General features: G+C 63.2%; 1 protein-coding gene across 1 annotated transcript; it reads right to left on the reverse strand.

Moving 5' to 3' along the window:
* Positions 1–3,743: 3,743 nt before the first annotated feature.
* Positions 3,744–17,224, reverse strand: LOC141478661 (sarcoplasmic/endoplasmic reticulum calcium ATPase 1-like; the record flags this gene model as incomplete). The annotated part of the gene is made up of 9 exons (XM_074167658.1): positions 3,744–4,276; positions 5,508–5,550; positions 7,072–7,189; positions 8,174–8,291; positions 10,588–10,721; positions 12,988–13,073; positions 13,900–14,102; positions 15,459–15,679; positions 16,889–17,224. Coding segments are annotated over 8 exons (1,221 nt in total), but the record flags the coding sequence as incomplete, so codon positions are not given.
* Positions 17,225–17,555: the final 331 nt, after the last annotated feature.

Consider the following 17,555-nt stretch of genomic DNA (forward strand, 5'->3'; position numbering starts at 1 on the left):
CCCAAACAGTTGAGGGCCACCCTCTCGGCCAATAGGAGGCCGGCCCCCGGACCCACAACTTCGGCCACCGTCGTCCTCCCGGGGGGCAAGCGGGTGCCCTCGGCCACTTGCCACCTCACCCGGCAACCCGCCTCCTCCCAGGTTGCCTGGGCGAAGGGGGAGCCGGCCAAGACCCCCGGGGATTTACAGAGGAGCTGGGCCCGCCGTGGGGCCAGCCCCACAACCCCAGATGCCGGGTCCGGGTAAGGGGAGTCTTCATCCAACCAAGACCGGGCCATGGATCGAAGCTTGTGGGGCGGGAGGAAGGGCTGCGGGGGGTCCGGGGGGCTGGCCATGGAGCCTGTAGAGGTTGGGAGGGAGGACCATAGAGATGTGGGGAAGAGGGGGCCAGAGGGGCACCGGGACCATAGAGACGTGGGGAAGAGGGGCCAGAGGGGCATCAAGACCATGGAGGACCATAGAGTAGCAGAGAAGAGGGGGCAGAGGGGCACCAGGACCATAGAGTTGGGGGGAAAGAGGGGCCAGAGGGGCACCGGGACCATAGAGTTGGGGGGAAAGAGGGGCCAGAGGGGCACCGGGACCATAGAGTTGGGGGGAAAGAGGGGCCAGAGGGGCATCAAGGCCCTGGAGGACCATAGAGTAGCAGGGAAGAGGGGGCAGAGGGGCACCAGGACCATAGAGATGTGGGGAAGAGGGGCCAGAGGGGCACTGGGACCATAGAGTTGGGGGGAAGAGGGACCAGAGGGGCACCGGGACCATAGAGTTGGGGGAAAGAGGGGCCAGAGGGGCATCAAGGCCTTGGAGGACCATAGAGTAGCAGGGAAGAGGGGCCAGAGGGGCACCGGGACCATAGAGTTGGGGGAAAAGGGGCACCGAGACCATAGAGTTGGGGGGAAAGAGGGGCCAGAGGGGCACCGGGACCATAGAGTTGGGGGGAAAGAGGGGCCAGAGGGGCATCAAGGCCCTGGAGGACCATAGAGTAGCAGGGAAGAGGGGGCAGAGGGGCACCAGGACCATAGAGATGTGGGGAAGAGGGGTCAGAGGGGCATCAAGGCCATGGAGGACCATAGAGTAGCAGAGAAGAGGGGGCAGAGGGGCACCAGGACCATAGAGTTGGGGGGAAAGAGGGGCCAGAGGGGCACTGGGACCATAGAGACGTGGGGAAGAGGGGCCAGAGGGGCACCGGGACCATAGAGTTGGGGGGAAAGAGGGGCCAGAGGGTCACTGGGACCATAGAGATGTGGGGAAGAGGGGTCAGAGGGGCATCAAGGCCCTGGAGGACCATAGAGTTGGGGGGAAGAGGGGGCAGAGGGGCACCGGGACCATAGAGTTGGGGGGAAAGAGGGGCCAGAGGGGCATCAAGACCATGGAGGACCATAGAGTAGCAGAGAAGAGGGGGCAGAGGGGCACTGGGACCATAGAGTTGGGGGGAAGAGGGGGCCAGAGGGGCACCAGGACCATAGAGTTGGGGGGAAAGAGGGGCCAGAGGGGCACTGGGACCATAGAGACGTGGGGAAGAGGGACCAGAGGGGCACTGGGACCATAGAGATGTGGGGAAAGAGGGGCCAGAGGGGCACCGGGACCATAGAGTTGGGGGAAAAGAGGGGCCAGAGGGGCATCAAGGCCTTGGAGGACCATAGAGTAGCAGGGAAGAGGGGCCAGAGGGGCACCGGGACCATAGAGTTGGGGGGAAAAGGGGCACCGAGACCATAGAGTTGGGGGGAAAAGGGCACCGAGACCATAGAGTTGGGGGAAAGAGGGGCCAGAGGGGCACCGGGACCATAGAGTTGGGGGGAAAGAGGGGCCAGAGGGGGCATCAAGGCCTTGGAGGACCATAGAGTTGGGGGGAAGAGGGGGCAGAGGGCACCGGGACCATAGAGTTGGGGGGAAAAGGGGCACCGAGACCATAGAGCTGGGGGGAAAGAGGGGCCAGAGGGGCACTGGGACCATAGAGATGTGGGAAGAGGGGCCAGAGGGCACCGGGACCATAGAGACGTGGGGAAGAGGGGTCAGAGGGGCATCAAGGCCATGGAGGACCATAGAGTTGGGGGGAAGAGGGGGCAGAGAGGGGCACCGGGACCATAGAGATGTGGGGAAGAGGGGTCAGAGGGGCATCAAGGCCATGGAGGACCATAGAGTTGGGGGGAAGAGGGGGCAGAGGAGCACCGGGACCATAGAGTTGGGGGGAAAGAGGGGCCAGAGTGGCCCCATGGCCCCTCTTCCCCCTGGGAGGACCATAGAGTTGGGGGGAAGAGGGACCAGAGGGCACGAGGGCCCTGGAGGACCATAGAGTACCCGGAAGTGGGGCCTAGAGCGGTCCCAGAACCCCGGAAGTACCATCGAAAACCCGGAAGTGGGGCCTAGAGCGGTCCCAGAACCCCGGAAGTACCATCGAAAACCCGGAAGTGGGACCCACAGCGGCCCGGGGCGGGGGGGGGGTCCCGCCCCACACATTTGGGGGTCCCGCCCCACATCGACACCGCCCCCTCCCTCCCCCCCGCGGCCACGCCCAGTGGGTCCTGCCCCATAGATCCCCCCCCACATGGCCCCACCCAGCAATGGCTCCTGCCCCATAGATCCCCCCCCCATGTGTGGATCCCGCCCCCTAGATTTCCCCCCCATGTGTGGGTCCTGCCCCATAGAAGCCCCCCCACAGCCCCACCCAGCAATGGCTCCTGCCCCATAGATTCCCCCCCATGTGTGGATCCCGCCCCATAGATTTCCCCCCCCATGTGTGGCTCCTGCCCCATAGATCCCCCACGAGTGGGTCCTGCCCCATAGATCCCCCCCATGTGTGGCTCCTGCCCCATAGATTCCCCCCCCACGGCCCCACCCAGCAATGGCTCCTGCCCCATAGATTTCCACCCCCATGTGTGTCTCCTGCCCCATAGATCCCCCCCCATGTGTGGGTCCTGCCCCATAGAAACCTCCCAGCGGCCACACCCAATGAGTCCTGCCCCATAGATCCCCCCCCATGTGTGGCTCCTGCCCCATAGATCCCCCCCATGTGTGGCTCCTGCCCCATAGATTCCCCCCCCAACAATGAGTCCTGCCCCATAGATCCCCCCCCATGTGTGGCTCCTGCCCCATAGATTCCCTCCCCATGTGTGGGTCCTGCCCCATAGATTCCCTTCCCATGTGTGGGTCCTGCCCCATAGATTCCCTTCCCATGTGTGGGTCCTGCCCCATAGAAGCCCCCCCCCACGGTCCCACCCAGCAATGGCTCCTGCCCCATAGACCCCCCCCCCCATGTGTGGGTCCTGCCCCATAGAAGCCCCCCCACGGCCCCACATACACCCCCCCTCCCATATATAGGTCCTGCCCCATAGATTCCCCCCCCCCACCCCCCCCCTCCTGCCCCATAGACACCCCCCTCCCCCCACAGAGGGAGGGGGGTGGGGGTGGGGTCCAAAGTCCGGCCGCGATTGGCCACGTCTCCAACTCCCCACCCCCCCCCCCCAACCCCATGACCCCCAAGTGTGGGGCAGGACACCCCCCCCCCCCCCCCGCCATGCTATGGGGCTGGGGGGGGGGGGCACTTGGGGGTCCCACTGACCTGCGGAGCCGGGAGTTGGGGGGCGAATGAGCCCCGAATTGGGGGGGGGGGGGGGGATAGAAGGGGGTCGAAGGGGGGGCGTGGCCTCCCCAAGCCCCGCCCCATAGAAACCCTGCCCCATAGAAACCCCGCCCCATAGAAACCCCGCCCCCCACCCCCCAAAAAAAGGGGGAGGGGGAGACTTTTTGGAGGGGGGGGGGCGAAAAGGGGAGGGGGGAGAGTTTCCCTTTATTGGCAATAAATAAGCGAGGCCGTGGGGCTGCCCCATAGCGCTGGGGGGGCTGCCCCACGGCGAGGGGGGTGCCCCACGGGAAGGGAGTGCCCCATAGATCTGGGGAGGGGGGGGGGGGCCGCCCCATAGATCTGCGGTGCCCCACGACGAGGGGGGTGCCCCACATCGAGGGGGTGCCCCATAGATCTGGGGGGGGGGTGGCTGCCCCATAGCGTTAGGGGGGGCTGCCCCACAGCAAGGGGCTGCCCCACTGCAGGAGGCTGCCCCATAGCGCTGCGGTGCCCCACGGTTGTTGGGGGGCTGCCCCACTGCGGGGGGCTGCCCCACATCCATGGGGCGCCCCAGAGCGCTTGGGGGGGGGGGGGGGGGGTGGGAGTGGGGGGGGGGGGGGTGGGGGCTGCCCCACATCTATGGGGCAGCCCCACGGCGTGGGGCTGGGGGGGCTGGGGGGTGTCACTTCTTCTTCTTCCGAGCGTCCTCGGTGTCAGCTGTTGGGGGGGGGGGGGGGGGACACGGTGACGTCACGTGACGTCACGTGTCACCCCCCCCCCCACCCCTCCCCCCACCCTCTGCCCCCCAAGTTCCCCCCCCCCCCCTCCCCCCCTCCCCCCATCGCCGTCCCACCCCCCTGGGGGGGGGGGGGGGGAGAAGTGTGTGACGGTGACACGTGGGGTGACATTGGGGGGGGGGGGGGGTGACAAGGGGACACGTGGGGGTGACACGTTGGGGGGGGTGAGGGTGACACGTGGGGGGGTGACAGTGACATTGGGGGGGTGACGGTGATGTGTGGGGTGACATATGGGGGGTGACGGTGACGTGGGGGGGATGACAGGGGGTGACGGTGACACACGTGGGGTGACATGGGGTGAGGGTGACACGTGGGGGGGGGGGACAAGGGGACACGGGGGGTGACACGGGGGGGTGACGGTGACGTGGGGGGGTGACGTGGGGTGACGGTGACACACGTGGGGTGACACGGGGGGGTGACATGGGGTGAGGGTGACACATGGGGGGGACACAAGGGGACACGGGGGGGTGACACGTTGGGGGGGTGACAACGACACGTGGGGTGACGTGGGGTGACGGTGACACGTGGGGGGGGGGACAAGGGGACACGGGGGGTGACATGGGGGGGTGACGGTGACGTGGGGGGGTGACGTGGGGTGACGGTGACACGTGGGGGGGGACAAGGGGACACGGGGGGTGACATGGGGGGGTGACGGTGATGTGGGGGGGTGACGTGGGGTGACGGTGACACACGTGGGGTGACACGGGGGGGTGACGGTGACACGGGGGGGGTGATGTGGGGTGAGGGTGACACGTGGGGGGGTGACAGTGACACATGGGGTGACAAGGGGACACGGGTGACACGGGGGGGTGACAACGACACGTGGGGTGACGTGGGGTGACGGTGACACGTGGGGGGGGGACAAGGGGACACGGGGGGGGTGACATTGGGGGGGTGACACGTGGGGGTGGGGGTGACAGTGACACGTGGGGTGATGGGGGGGACACATGGGGGGTGACGTGGGGGGGTGACGGTGACACGTGGGGTGATGGGGGGGACACGTGGGGGGTGACGTGGGGGGGGTGAGGGTGACACGTGGGGGGGGGGGACGACAATGACACGTGGGGTGACACGGGGTGACGGTGACACACGGGGGGTGACACGGGGGGGGGGTGTGTGTGTGTGACGGTGACAGGTGGGGGGAGGGGTACCTGTGGGCGGAGCCGAGGCCTCTGGAGGGACCCCGATGTCACGCTACGGTGGGGGGGGAGGGGAGGAGAAGAGGGGGGTGAGAGGGGGGAGGGGACAATGGGGACACCGGCGGGGGGGGGGGGGGGACACGACAATGGGGACATGGAGATGGTGGAGGGGACGTGGGGATGGAGGCGACCAGGAGATGGTGGAGGGGACGTTGGGGACATCGTGGACAGGGAGGTGACCAGGAGATGGTGGTGGGGACACTGGGGACATGGAGGGGACAGGAAGGGGACATGGAGATGGTGGTGGGGACGTGGAGATGGTGGAGGGGACGTTGGGGACACAGGAGGGGACATGGAGATGGTGGTGGGGATGGAGGTGACCAGGAGATGGTTGAGGGGACATTGGGGACACAGGAGGGGACATGGAGATGGTGGTGGGGACGTGGGGATGGAGGTGACCAGGAGATGGTGGAGGGGACATTGGGGACATCGGGGACACCGAGGGAGACAGGAGATGGTGGAGGTGACGTGGAGATGGTTGAGGGGACGTTGGGGACATCGGGGACAGGGAGGGGACATGGAGATGGTGGTGGGGACGTGGAGATGGAGGTGACCAGGAGATGGTGGAGGGGACGTTGGGGACACCGAGGGAGACAGGAGATGGTGGAGGTGACGTGGAGATGGTGGAGGGGACGTTGGGGACATGGAGGGGACAGGGAGGGGACATGGAGATGGTGGTGGGGACATGGCATGGAGGTGACCAGGAGATGGTGGAGGGGATGTTGGGGACACAGGAGGGGACATGGAGATGGTGGTGGGGACATGGGGATGGAGGTGACCAGGAGATGGTGGAGGGGATGTTGGGGACACAGGAGGGGACATGGAGATGGTGGTGGGGACGTGGGGATGGAGGTGACCAGGAGATGGTGGAGGGGACATGGAGATGGTGGTGGGGACGTTGGGGACATCATGGACAGGGAGGGGACATGGAGATGGTGGTGGGGACATGGAGATGGTGGAGGGGACATTGGGGACACAGGAGGGGACATGGAGATGGTGGTGGGGACGTGGGGATGGAGGTGACCAGGAGATGGTGGAGGGGACATGTAGATGGTGGAGGGGACACTGGGGACACCGAGGGAGACAGGAGATGGTGGAGGTGACATGGAGATGGTTGAGGGGACGTTGGGGACATCGCGGACACGGAGGGGACATGGAGATGGTGGTGGGGACGTGGGGATGGAGGTGACCAGGAGATGGTGGAGGGGACACTGGGGACATGGAGGGGACATGGAGATGGTGGTGGGGACGTTGGGGACATCGTGGACAGGGAGGTGACCAGGAGATGGTGGTGGGGACATGGAGATGGTGGAGGGGACGTTGGGGACACAGGAGGGGACATGGAGATGGTGGTGGGGACGTGGAGATGGAGGTGACCAGGAGATGGTTGAGGGGACGTTGGGGACATTGGGGACAGGGAGGGGACATGGAGATGGTGGAGATGACGTGGAGATGGTGGAGGGGACGTTGGGGACATCGTGGTGGGGGGGGGGGGGGGTTGGGGACATTCCCTCACCCTCCAGGTAGTTCCTGGCCACGAACTTGAGGGCCTCGTCCAGGAGGATGACGGGGAAGGAGATCTTGAGGACCATCAGCCAATGGGTCAAGGTGAGGGGGGTCAGCTTGAAGATCATCTGTGGGGCAGGAGGTGGGGGGGGGGGGGGACACACACACACACGGATGTGAGTTATGGGGCCACTAGCCCCATGGCTACCAACCCCATTGTCACCGGCCCCATAGGGATCGGCCTCACGGCCACCAAGACCAACCTCGTGGCCACCAAGACCATCCCCGTGGTCATCAGCCCCATGGCCACCAAGACCAAACCCATGGTCACCAGCCCCATGGGGACCAGCCCCACGGCCACCAAGACCAACCCCGTGGCCACCAGCCCCATGGCCACCAAGACCAACCCCATGGCCACCAAGACCAGCCCCATGGCCACCAAGACCATGGTGATCAACCCCATGGCCACCAGCCCCATGGCCACCAACACCAACCTCGTGGCCACCAAGACCATCCCCATGGTCACCAGCCCCATGGGGACCAGCCCCACGGCCACCAAGACCAACCCCGTGGCCACCAGCCCCATGGGGACCAGCCCCATGGCCACCAAGACCAACCTCGTGGCCACCAAGACCATCCCTGTGGTCACCAGCCCCGTGGCCACCAAGACCATCCCCATGGTCACCAGCCCCATGGGGACCAGCCCCACGGCCACCAAGACCAACCCCGTGGCCACCAAGACCAGCCCCATGGTCATCAACCCCATGGCCACCACCCCCCCATGACCACTAGCCCCACATCCATATCTCCAGCACCAACCTTGATGACCACCAACCTTGATGGCCACCAACCTCCCACCCCACGTCCCTGACCCTGTGGCCACCAGACCCCCATGACCACTAGCCCCATGGCCACCAACCCCATGGCCACTAGCCCCATGGCCATATCTCCATGACCACCAACCTTGATGGCCACCAACCCTATGTCCCCAACCCCACGGCCACCAGCCCCACATCCCCAACCCCACGGCCACCACCACCCACCACCCCCCCCACCAACCATGGCCACTAGCCCCACGGCCACCACCCCTCCCCCCCCCCCCCCCCCCTTACGGGCAGGGGTTCGATGTAGAGGATGACGAAGTGGAGGGACATGGAGAGGCAGATGGAGCCCATCAACCAGATGTTGACCCACGGCGGCATCCGCACCAGGGACTGGTTCTCCGAGAGGCTGGGGGAGGGGAGGGGACAACGTCAGGGTGGGGGAGGGGGAGGGGACAACGTCAGGGTGGGGGAGGGGGAGGGGACACGGAGGGGAGGGGTGGGGACGAAGGTCACGGTGGCGGTGGCGATGGTGGTGAAGACCACGGTGAAAGGGATGGTGATGACGGAGGGATGTGGTGGTGATGAAGAGGATGGTGATGGTGAAGATGGTGCTGGTGAAGGGTGGTGAAGACCATGGTGAGGGGGATGAAGATGATGGTGAAGGGGATGAAGACGGTGATGGTGGTGAAGACCATGAAGGGGATGAAGACGATGGTGGGGATGAAGATGACGGTGGAGGTGAAGACGGTGATGGTGGAGGTGATTGAGGAGGGGGTGAAGATGATGGTGGGGACGAAGACGATGGTGAAGATGGTGCTGCTGAAGGTGGTGAAGACCACGAAGGGGATGAAGATGACGGTGGCGATGAAGATGACGGTGAAGACGGTGAAGACCATGAAGGGGATGAAGATGACGGTGGAGGTGAAGATGGTGATGGTGGAGGTGGTGAAGACCATGGTGAAGACCATGGTGAAGGTGAAGAAGATGATGGTGAAGGGGATGAATGTGAAGGTGATGGTGAAGACCATGGTGAAGGGGATGAAGATGATGGTGAAGGGGATGAAGATGATGGTGAAGGTGAAGCTGGTGATGGTGGTGAAGACCACGAAGGGGATGAAGATGGTGATGGTGGAGGTGATTGAGGAGGGGGTGAAGATGATGGTGGGGATGAAGATGATGGTGCTGGTGGAGGTGGTGATGACCATGGTGAAGGTGAAGAAGATGATGGTGAAGGGGATGAATGTGAAGGTGATGGTGAAGACCATGGTGAAGGGGATGAAGATGATGGTGATGACCATGAAGGTGGTGAAGACCATGGTGAAAGGGATGAAGATGATGGGGAAGGTGGTGGATGAAGATGATGGTGGGGGTAAAGCTGGTGACGATGAAGATGATGGTGAAGGTGGTGATGGTGGGGATGAAGATGATGAAGGTGATGGTGAAGGTGATGGGGAAGGTAGGGGTGAAGATGGTGGTGAAGACCATGGTGAAAAGTGATGAAGATGATGGTGAAGGCGATGGTGAAGATGATGAAGGTGATGAAGGTGAAGGTGGTGAAGACCATGGTGAAGGTCATGGTGATGGTGGTGGTGGTGAAGATGAAGGGGATGAAGGTGATGGTGGTGAAGACCATGATGAACACCACGGTGAAGGGGATGGTGAAGATGGTGATGAAGGTCGTGGTGAAGCTCATGGTGAAGACCACGGTGATGGTGATGAAGGTGATGGTGAAGGTGATGAAGGTGATGGTGGCGAAGACCATGATGAAGACCGTGGTGAAGGTCACGGTGAAGGTGATGAAGGTGATGGTGAAGGTGATGGTGGTGAAGACCATGATGAAGACCGTGGTGAAGACCATGGTGAAGGTGATGGTGGTGAAGACCATGATGAAGACCACGGTGAAGGTCACAGTGAAGGTGATGAAGGTGATGATGAAGGTGATGGTGGCGAAGACCATGATGAAGACCGTGGTGAAGGGGATGGTGAAGATGGTGATGAAGGTCGTGGTGAAGCTCATGGTGAAGGTCACAGTGAAGGTGATGAAGGTGATGGTGAAGGTGATGAAGGTGATGGTGGTGAAGACCATGATGAAGACCGTGGTGAAGGGGATGGTGAAGATGGTGATGAAGGTCGTGGTGAAGCTCATGGTGAAGACTATGGTGATGGTGATGAAGGTGATGGTGGCGAAGACCATGATGAAGACCGTGGTGAAGACCATGGTGAAGGTGATGAAGGTGATGGTGGCGAAGACCATGATGAAGACCGTGGTGAAGGTCACGGTGAAGGTGATGAAGGTGATGGTGGTGAAGCTCATGGTGAAGACCACGGTGAAGGTGAAGGTGATGGTGGAGGTGATGAAGGTGATGGTGGTGAAGACCATGATGAACACCGTGGTGAAGACCATGGTGAAGGTGATGGTGGTGAAGACCATGATGAAGACCACGGTGAAGGTCACAGTGAAGGTGATGAAGGTGATGATGAAGGTGATGGTGGCGAAGACCATGATGAAGACCGTGGTGAAGGGGATGGTGAAGATGGTGATGAAGGTCGTGGTGAAGCTCATGGTGAAGACCACGGTGATGGTGATGAAGGTGATGGTTGAAGGTGGTGAGGGTGATGAAGGTGATGGTGGAGGTGACGGCGGCGGAGGTGGGGAAGATGATGGCGGTGAGGATGATGACGGTGACGAAGGCCACCCCTACCTGTTGAGGGCGTTGCACATCTCGATGGTGACGAGGACGGAGAGGGCCATGGTCATGGGCACCGGGGACTCGAAGATGTCACAGTCCAGGCCCTCGAAGTCCGCGTTGTGCTCCGTGCACTGCATGAAGTGGGTCTGCGGGGGACAGCGGGAGGGGACATCGTCACCGGGGCGGGGGGACAATGTCACCTACACGCGTCAACCAGGGTGGGGGAGGTCACCACGGGGACGGGGAGGTCACCACGGGGACCTTGGGGCCACCACGGGGACGGGATGGGGACAGGAAGGACGGGACACGGACCTTGGGGCCACCACGGGGACCTTGGGGTCACCATGGGGACAGGAAGGGGACAGGGAGGTCACCATGGGGATGGTGGGGACAGGACACGGACCTTGGGGCCACCATGGGGACAGGAAGGGGACCTTGGGGCCACCACGGGGACAGCAGGTCCTTCAGGGGGACCTTTGGGGCCACCAGGAGGACCTTGGGGCCACCACGGGGACGGGATGGGGACAGGAAGGTCACCATGGGGACCTTGGGGCCACCATGGGGACAGGGAGGTCACCATGGGGCCACCATGGGGACAGGACACGGACCTTGGGGCCACCACGGGGACAGGGAGGTCACCATGGGGATGGTGGGGACAGGACACGGACCTTGGGGCCACCATGGGGACAGGAAGGGGACCTTGGGGCCACCACGGGGACAGCAGGTCCTTCAGGAGGACCTTTGGGGCCACCAGGAGGACCTTGGGGCCACCACAGGGACGGGACGGGGACAGGAAGGACGGGACACGGACCTTGGGGCCACCACGGGGACCTTGGGGTCACCATGGGGACAGGAAGGGGACAGGGAGGTCACCATGGGGATGGTGGGGACAGGACATGGACCTTGGGGCCACCACGGGGACGACAGGTCCTTCAGGAGAACCTTTGGGGACCACCAGGAGGACTTTGGGGCCACCACGGGGACGGGATGGGGACAGGAAGGACGGGACATGGACCTTGGGGCCACCACGGGGACCTTGGGGCCACCACGGGGATGGGATGGGGACAAGAAGGTCACCGTGGGGACCTTGGGGCCACCATGGGGACAGGAAATGGACCTTGGGGCCACCACGGGGACAGGAAGGGGACCTTGGGGCCACCACGGGGACAGCAGGTCCTTCAGGAGGACCTTTGGGGCCACCAGGAGGACTTTGGGGCCACCACGGGGACGGGATGGGGACAGGAAGGACGGGACACGGACCTTGGGGCCACCACGGGGACCTTGGGGTCACCATGGGGACAGGAAGGGGACAGGGAGGTCACCATGGGGATGGTGGGGACAGGACATGGACCTTGGGGCCACCACGGGGACGGCAGGTCCTTCAGGAGGACCTTTGGGGCCACCAGGAGGACCTTGGGGCCACCACGGGGATGGGATGGGGACAAGAAGGTCACCGTGGGGACCTTGGGGCCACCATGGGGACAGGGAGGTCACCATGGGGCCACCATGGGGACAGGACACGGACCTTGGGGCCACCACGGGGACAGGAAGGGGACCTTGGGGCCACCACGGGGACAGCAGGTCCTTCAGGAGGACCTTTGGGGCCACCAGGAGGACTTTGGGGCCACCACGGGGACGGGATGGGGACAGGAAGGACGGGACACGGACCTTGGGGCCACCACGGGGACCTTGGGGTCACCATGGGGACAGGAAGGGGACAGGGAGGTCACCATGGGGATGGTGGGGACAGGACATGGACCTTGGGGCCACCACGGGGACGGCAGGTCCTTCAGGAGGACCTTTGGGGCCACCAGGAGGACCTTGGGGCCACCACGGGGATGGGATGGGGACAAGAAGGTCACCGTGGGGACCTTGGGGCCACCATGGGGACAGGGAGGTCACCATGGGGCCACCATGGGGACAGGACATGGACCTTGGGGCCACCATGGGGACAGGAAGGGGACCTTGGGGCCACCACGGGGACGGCAGGTCCTTCAGGAGGACCTTTGGGGCCACCACAGGGATGGTGGCATCAGGATGGGGACCTTGAGGCCACCATGGGGACGGGATGGGGACAAGAAGGTCACCATGGGGATGGTGGGGACAGGACGCGGACCTTGGGGCCACCATGGGGCCAGGAAGGGGCCAAGGAAGTCACCACGGGGACCTTGGGGCCACCACGGGGATGGCAGGTCCTTCAGGAGGACCTTGGGGCCACCACGGGCTCCAGGTGACCCCGGGGTGACCTCAGGGCCACCATGAGGACCTTGGGGCCACCACGAAGACCCTTGGGGCCACCACGGGGATTGGCAGGTCCTTCAGAAGGACCTTGGGGCCACCACGGGGACGATAGGGCCACCAGGAGGACCTTGGGGCCACCATGGGGTGACCTCGGGGGTCTCCAGGACTCACCAGTTGGTGGTAACTGACGCTGGGGCCATCTTCAGCGTAGAGGAACCACCAGGCGGCCGCCCCCACGGTGGCAGCGCCCACGTACCCTGGGGGGACAACCACGGACAAGGGGGTGACCACCACGGGGACCTCCGAGGTGCCACCATGATGGGGACCTCCAAGGTGGCACCATCATGGGGACCTTCAAGGTGGCACCATCATGAGGTTCTTCAGGAGAACATCATGGAGGTCTTTAAGGTGCCACCACCATGAGGCCTTCAAGGTGGTATCATCATGGGGACCTTCAAGGTGGCACCACCATGGGGACCTTCAAGGTGGTACCATCATGGGGACCTTCAAGGAACCACCGTGAGGTTCTTCAAGAGAACATCATGGAGCTCTGGAACCATGAGGTTCTCCAAGGTGGCTCCACCACTATGTTCTCCAAGATGCCACCACCGTGAGGTTCTCTAACTTGCCCCCCCCCCCACCCAAGGGGCCATCATGAGGGTCTCCAGGAGAACATCAAGGAGCTCTGGAACCATGAGGTTCTCCAAGAGAACATCACGAGGTTCTCCAAGGTGCCACCACCATGAAGGTTCTCCAGGAGAACATCATGAAGTTCTCCAAGGTGGCTCCACCATGAGGTTCTCCTAGATGCCACCACCATGAGGTTCTCCAGGAGAACACCATGAGCTCTAGCAGGTGGCTCCACCATGAGGTTCTCCAAGGTGGCTTCACCATGATGTTCTCCTAGATGCCACCACCATGAGGTTCTCCAGGAGAACATCACGAGCTTCTCCAAGGTGGTACCACCATGAGGTTCTCCAAGTTGCCACCACCATGAGGTTCTCCAACCTGACCCCCACACCCAAGGTGACCACCCGGGGAGGTCCCTCAGGTCCCTTTGACCCCACCCCAACGTGGTCTCACCCCCGATGGCCAAGTAGCGGAAGAAGAGCCACCCGGAGATGAGGGGCTCCTTGGGGCTACGCGGTGGCTTGTCCATGATGTCCAGGTCGGGGGGGTTGAAGCCCAGGGCGGTGGCCGGGAGCCCGTCCGTCACCAGGTTGACCCACAGGAGCTGCACCGGGATCAGCGCCTCCGGCAGCCCCAGCGCCGCCGTCAAGAAGATACTGGGAGGGGAAGGGGTGGGGGTGGGGGTGGGGGGGGGGGGGAGGGAAGGAGGAGGAGGGGGTAGTGGGATGAACTGGGATAGACTGGGAGGGTCAAAGGAAGGGAAGCGGGGGGACTGGGAGGGACTGGGAGGGGGATGGGATGGACTGGGAGGGACTGGGAGGGGAATGGGAGGGACTGGAAGGGACTGGGATGGACTGGGAGGAATTGAGATGGACTGGGAGGGAACTGGGATGGACTGGGAGGGCACTGGGAGGGGACTGGAAGGGATTGGGAGGGCACTGGGAGGAACTGGGATGGGCTGGGAGGAATTGAGATGGACTGGGAGGGAACTGGGATGGACTGGGATGGACTGGGAGGGACTGGGATGGACTGGAAGGGACTGGGAGGGAACTGGGATGGACTGGAAGGGACTGGGATGGACTGGAAGGGACTGGGAGGGAACTGGGATGGACTGGAAGGGACTGGGATGGACTGGAAGGGACTGGGAGGGAACTGGGAGGGAACTGGGAGGGCACTGGGAGGGACTGGGAGGGAACTGGGATGGACTGGAAGGGACTGGGAGGAATTGAGATGGACTGGGAGGGAACTGGGATGGACTGGGAGGGCACTGGGATGGACTGGGATGGACTGGGAGGGAACTGGGAGGGAACTGGGATGGACTGCGATGGACTGGGAGGGGACTGGGATGGACTGGGATGGACTGGGAGGGCACTGGGAGGAATTGAGATGGACTGGGAGGGAACTGGGATGGACTGGGAGGGGACTGGGAGGGGACTGGAAGAGACTGGGAGGGAACTGGGAGGGCACTGGGAGGAACTAGGATGGACTGGGAGGAATTGAGATGGACTGGGAGGGCACTGGGAGGAATTGAGATGGACTGGGAGGGAACTGGGATGGACTGGAAGGGGACTAGGAGGGGACTGGGATGGACTGGGAAGGGATTGGGAGGGAACTGGGATGGACTGGAAGGGACTGGGAGGGAACTGGGAGGGCACTGGGAGGAACTGGGAGGGCACTGGGAGGGCACTGGGAGGAACTGGGATGGACTGGGAGGAATTGAGATGGACTGGGAGGGAACTGGGATGGACTGGGAGGCACTGGGATGAGACTGGGAAGGACTGGGAGGGTCCAAGCGGGGACAGGGATGGACTGGGAGGCAACTGGGATGGACTGGGAGGGGACTGGGATGGACTGGGAGGGGTCAGGTGGTCTTGGAAGGGGCAGGAGGGAGCTGGAGAAACTGGTGGGACTTGGAGGAAGTGGAGAATGGGGTGGGACAGAAGGACGGCAGAACCACGGGACCGACTGGGGCCGAACTGGGGCTGAACTGGGAGGCAACTGGGAGGTCTCACCAGACCACCTCCCCCACGTTGGAGGAGATGAGGTAGCGGATGAACTGCTTCATGTTGTTGTAGATGGCCCTCCCCTCCTCCACCGCCGCCACGATGGTGGAGAAGTTGTCGTCGGCCAGGACCATCTCGGAGGCCGTCTTGGCCACCGCCGTCCCCGAGCCCATGGCGATGCCGATCTCCGCCTTCTTCAGGGCCGGGGCGTCGTTCACCCCGTCCCCTGTCTGGTTGGGGGGGGGGGGGGGGGGGGGAGGGGAGGTCACCCATGGGTGCTCGATAGGGTGGGGGGGCACCCAAGGGTCTACCAAGGGGGGTGGTGGGTCTACCAAGGGTGATGATGGATCTCCCAAGGTTGACGATGGGTCTACAAGGGTTACGATGGGTCTATCAAGGGGTTGGGGGGGCACCCAAGGGGGAGGAGGGGTTGGGGGGGGTCACCCATGGGTGCTCGAAGGGGTGGGGGTGGGCACCCAAGGGTCTACCAAGGGGGGTGGTGGGTCTACGAAGGGTGACGATGGATCTCCCAAGGTTGATGATGGGTCTATGAAGAGTGGGGATGGGTCTACAAGGGGTTGGGGGGGCACCCAAGGGAGAGTGGGGGCACCCATGGGTCCTCGAGGGGGTGGGAGGGGCACCCAAGGGTGGTGGTGGGTCTACCAAGGGTGGTGGACCCCCAAAACCATGTCAAATCATTACAGAACCCTCCAGGAACCCCTCAAAATGATGGTGGCCCCCCAAAACCACGTCAAACCGATACAGAACCCTCCAGGAACCCCTCAAAATGATGGTGGCCCCCCAAAACCACGTCAAACCGATACAGAACCCTCCAGGAACCCCTCAAAATGATGGTGGCCCCCCAAAACCACGTCAAACTGATACAGAACCCCCCAGGAACCCCTCAAAATGATGGTGGACCCCCAAAACCACATCAAACTGATACAGAACCCTCCAGGAACCCCTCAAAATGATGGTGGACCCCCAAAACCACATCAAACCGATACAGAACCCTCCAGGAACCCCTCAAAATGATGGTGGACCCCCAAAACCACGTCAAATGTTACAGAACCCCCCAGGAGCCCCTCAAAATGATGGTGGCCCCCCAAAACCACGTCAAACCGATACAGAACCCTCCAGGAACCCCTCAAAATGATGGTGGACCCCCAAAACCACATCAAACCGATACAGAACCCTCCAGGAACCCCTCAAAATGATGGTGGACCCCCAAAACCACGTCAAATGTTACAGAACCCCCCAGGAGCCCCTCAAAATGATGGTGGCCCCCCAAAACCACGTCAAACCGATACAGAACCCTCCAGGAACCCCTCAAAATGATGGTGGACCCCCAAAACCACATCAAACTGATACAGAACCCCCCAGGAACCCCTCAAAATGATGGTGGCCCCCCAAAACCACGTCAGACGGCCCCCCCTCACCATGGCGGTGATCTCGTCGAAGGACTGGAGGAACTCCACGATCTTGGACTTGTGGGTGGGCTCCACCCGGGCGAAGCAGCAGGCCCGGCGACAGGCCTCCCTCTGCTCGGCGGGGGGCAGGTCGTCGAATTCCCGCCCCGTGTAGGCCCTTCCCGTCACCTCCTCCTCCTCCCCGAAGATGCCGATGCGGCGGCAGATGGCGATGGCCGTCCCTTTGTTGTCCCCCGTGATCATGATGACCCGGATGCCGGCGTCGCGGCAGAGGCGGATGGAACCCATCACCTCTTTGCGGGGAGGGTCCAGCATCCCCACGCAGCCCACGAAGGTCAGGTCCGTCTGTGGGGCAGGGGGTGGGGTGGGGTGGGGACACCAAGGAGGGGACGTCGGACACCCGAAAGGACCAAAAACACCCCAAAAAAGGTCCATATGGGGCCAAGAACCATCAAAAAAGGGATGAGACACCCTTGTAGGACCTAGAACCCACCAGAGAAGGTTCTAGATGGCACCGAGGAACCTATAGGGAGGGTGTCACGTGGCCACAGGGGACCAGGGACACCAAGGAGGGGACGTCGGACACCCGAAAGGACCAAAAACACCCCAAAAAAGGTTCATATGGGGCCAAGAACCATCAAAAAAGGGATGAGACACCCTTGTAGGGCCCAGAACC

This window comes from Numenius arquata, unplaced genomic scaffold, assembly GCF_964106895.1.
Source record: "Numenius arquata unplaced genomic scaffold, bNumArq3.hap1.1 HAP1_SCAFFOLD_1481, whole genome shotgun sequence".
In the NCBI taxonomy this organism is placed as follows: domain Eukaryota; kingdom Metazoa; phylum Chordata; class Aves; order Charadriiformes; family Scolopacidae; genus Numenius; species Numenius arquata.